The 3,959-nt window shown below is 46.5% G+C and overlaps 1 protein-coding gene across 1 annotated transcript; it reads right to left on the bottom strand.

The window, feature by feature from the left end:
• Nucleotides 1-2,555: 2,555 nt before the first annotated feature.
• On the bottom strand, nt 2,556-3,959 carry LOC127338807 (cysteine proteinase EP-B 2-like). The gene has a single exon (XM_051364777.2). It carries the CDS (start codon nt 3,855-3,857, stop codon nt 2,733-2,735), a length of 1,125 nt encoding a protein of 374 aa, XP_051220737.1. The 5' UTR covers nt 3,858-3,959; the 3' UTR covers nt 2,556-2,732.

The raw sequence follows: 3,959 nt of genomic DNA, 5'->3' as shown, positions 1-3,959 counted from the left end.
TTGTGTGCAGGTTCCACGTAGTTGCTGACGCCGGTAGTGCACCCTGCCACAAGTTAGCTAGCAACACCTTCAGAAGTCACGCCTTTCTCCTACTGGTCGATTAAACATTGGTTTCTTATTGAGGGAAAACTTGTTGTTGTGATCATCACACCTTCCTCTTGGGGTTCCCCAGTGGTGTTCGATCTACGCTACGTCAAGCACCATCAATGGATCAAGTTGAAGGATGCATCACTGTGCTGAACGTGTGCACATCTCTGAGGTGACGCTCATTGCGATGCTGATCAGATTGGACCGGGAATAGTATGACTACATCAACCACATAAACTGTTTCCACTCACGTTCTTCAAGGGTATGAATAAATAATATCTAACTCGTTGCTAGAATCTTGTAGATTAGTTCTTGGTTGTATTCTCTTCTCGTCGATTTTTTCCATGTCGTGAATCCCATCAGCATCTAGGATAGGTTGTCGAGCATCAACTATCATTCAAAGAGCGGATTGCGCACTAGCTTTAGGTAGAAAATGTGTATCTAGGACATGTGTGTCCTTCTATGGCTGAGTGGTTGGTAGAACTACATTTACTATCCCACCTCCTCTGCATCACTTCCATTTTCCCAACCATGATATTCATCATGGGAATCAATTCAACTTTACACGCCCTAAGGCCTAAGCCCTACACTCTCCACTTCCATTTGTTGACACATGGTTGATTGTTTTGCAATATCAACCGACTTGTAGGCATGAGGTAACAATCCCATTCTACAAACTCTGCCTCCGATATCTTTTGGGAAGACACAAGAACAACGGTCACCTTCTTGAATATCTCTGTACTCAAGACCTGGATCATGCCTAAGTTATTTTTTTCCATTTTTGCCTAGAATATGAGTATCAGTTAGTAATAGTATTGAAACTTCAATATGTGCATACCATGTAAGAAGTTAGTGAACAGATTACCATATTTTCCTCAGACACTTCATCAAAAGGTACATTGTCTTTGTTCATGTGTGTGGCTCCATACATTTCATCTCTCATAATTGGACGACCATGAGCTGTCTCTTGATCGATGATGTAAACATACGAAAACAACATATCAAATAAAATCCTGATCCAGCAAAACCCCTAATTTTCTATTTAACAACCATATCCAGATACTTAGATGTTACTCACTAGCCCTGTGTACCTCTCCTTTATCCGGACGTATGGCGGGCATTTTTTTATCAGCACAATTTTAAGCATTCTTTCGAGTTGTTTTCCTTGGTGGAATCCAAACTCCGAATCTCACAAAATGGTGCCCAATCACTAGTTAGGACTCTTTCGTGACATCTATTTGCAATGTTCTCCTCAACCGACAATTCCAGATTGAAATGATCTTCTGAAGCGTGCTCTTGAAATCACGCTATTTCTTTCCAGCTTACTTCATCACCCAATATTTACACAAATGATCAATACTGAAATATTTATGCAATTTTAGGCACATGGGAACGTTTAATTTCATTCAGTACAACCTACAACTTTTGCTTCTGATAAACTTTCCTCCAATCTGTAAACCTGAAGGATAAGCCACTTTTTTCGCAAGGTAGACGATATTGTTAGAGAAGTTGACTGCTCGTAAACCACAAGACTGACCTAATCTATTGAATATCCCGTAGATTTTAAACATCCCATTATTCCTTGTTATTGAAATCATCCATCATTTTCCTCCCATCCCTCATATCAAGGATGCTTGCATGAAGATATGGGTAGGACTAAATTGAACATTTAAGTCAATACTAGCAAGATATATAAGTATCAACATTTGCACCATGTTTTCAGTATGTAGCTCGGTTTGCGGTATGTGTACGTATCTAATATGTATCCTAGTTTGCAGTTGTGTATGTATCTAAGATGTAGCTCAGTTTGCACTATGTTATCGGAATGTTGCTCAGTTTGCACTATGTGTATGTATCTAAGATGCAGCTCATTTTGCACTATGCTATCCTAGCTAAGTAGGTTATACCTTTTAACACCATCCTCCTCGTGTCAAAACATGTGTTTCATAAAGAATTTAAACTTCTTATCCACACCTTTAAGTAACTCAAACATGAGCATCACGTTGAAAGGAATGCTACTCAAACTAGATTTCGGTAGAATCGGTCTCACTCCATATGAATTCTGACTCCTTTTCCAAACATGGGTTTCGTTTCGATTCTTCAGCCTCTCGTCAATCAGCATTACATAATCTTACGTGATTAAGGGGTACACATAAATATCTAAAAGGAATTATACCCTCTACACATGTGAAAATAGATGCATATTCATCACTTCTATTTCTTGTTTTACCAAAACAGAAAAGCTCACTTTTATGATTTTTTAAAAGCCTGATAGCTGCTCAAACATGCACATTATAAATTTCAAATTCTTAGCACTTCCTAAATTAACTTGAAACATAAAAATCGTGCTATTGTCAACCTGTAACATGCACATACACACCATCCTCTACAAAGTTATCTAACACACACTCAATTAAACCATATACAGTATATTCAACAGTCTTTTTTAGCATCAGAGACAACAGATATTCAAATTTACATTATTACTATTATATTTAGAAATCCAAATAGATATCGATCGACCCGACGTACACACGCCTACTATTTTGCTGCGTGCAAGCAGAACAGCTTGATTCAAATTTATTTTACCCTAATTTAGCTAGAAATGATACATACATACATCGACCTTGCTTTGGATATGATCATCACTGGGACTCCCTAGTTCCGAGCGCGCGCCTGGGCATGGGCTTGGGTTTGCTCTGGGTCTTAACGGGATAGGACGCTTCCATGGCGATGCCGCAGAGCCCGCCATCGGAGCCTCCATCCTTCTGCATCCTGATATACCCCTTCTCCCCCCACTTCGTCCCCCACGAGTTCTTCACAGTCCAGTACGCCGTGCCGTCGTCCGCCACGCCATACCCGACCACGGCCACGCCATGGTCCAGCTCCGTCCCGCAGTCGCCGGTGAACACCCCCTCGGAGTAGAACTGGAACGCCTGGCCGCTGGCATCGACAGCCACGGACACGGGCTGGTTCGCCACGGCCTTGGCAAGCCCCTCCTCGCTGTTGGCCGGCACGTCCTGGTGGCCGTCGATGTGCACCAGCACAGGGGATTTCTTCTCTTTCACGGCGTCGCAGGTGCCATTGGCAGCGTGGTACGGGTAGGCGTCCTCGGTGGCGAGCCCGCCGTTATTCTTGATGTACTCGAAGGCATTGTCCATGAGGCCGCCCTGGCACCCGTTGTTGTCTGTCGTGTCGCAGTCGACCAGCTCCTGCTCCGACAGGGACACCAGCTTGCCGGTCCGGATCGCGTTGATGCCCTCCACGGATACCACGGTGGAGAAGGCCCAGCAACTTCCGCACTTGCCCTGGTCCTTGACGCTGGTGACCGCACCCTTCTGCCGCCAGTCGACGGACTTGGGCAGGTCGGTGACGTTCACACTGGCGTACATGAACCCGGGGATGGCCGGCGCCTCGGGGAGGTCGCGGCGGAGGTCGCTGATGCGGGATCCGGCGAAGGTAGCGCGGAACTCGTCGCGGGCCATGTCGCCGAAGCGATTGAGGCGGAGGCGGTAGGGGCGGTCACCGCGCTTGTTGTGGGAGTGGATGAAGCGGGCGTTGGACTTGAAGGTGCCGAAGCGGCGGTGCTTCTCGGCGTGGTGGCGCGGCACGCGGTGCGCGCTCTGCCACCGCTCGTACAGGTCCCACAGCGCCTCCTCCGACTCCAGGTCCTTGTCCTCCATCGGGATGGCGCCGCATAGCTCCGCCACGGCCAGTGCCGCCGCGACCATGGCCGCCAACAGGAGAAGCTTCTTGCTGAGCTGCCCCATGGTGTTCGACCGACCAGTACCGGCTGCTAGTACCACAAGCTAGTGAGGTGCAGTGTCGTAGTACTGCAGTACTGATCTGATCACCCAGGCAGCTACTGCTTG

The sequence above is a fragment of the Lolium perenne genome, chromosome 3 (genome assembly GCF_019359855.2).
Source record: "Lolium perenne isolate Kyuss_39 chromosome 3, Kyuss_2.0, whole genome shotgun sequence".
Lineage (NCBI taxonomy): Eukaryota > Viridiplantae > Streptophyta > Magnoliopsida > Poales > Poaceae > Lolium > Lolium perenne.
This window is presented reverse-complemented; position numbering and strand designations above follow the sequence as displayed.

Bases quoted from the DNA above. Each gene is read 5' to 3' on its own strand.
- LOC127338807 (XM_051364777.2), bottom strand. From the start codon at position 3,857: ATGGGGCAGCTCAGCAAGAAGCTTCTCCTGTTGGCGGCCATGGTCGCG.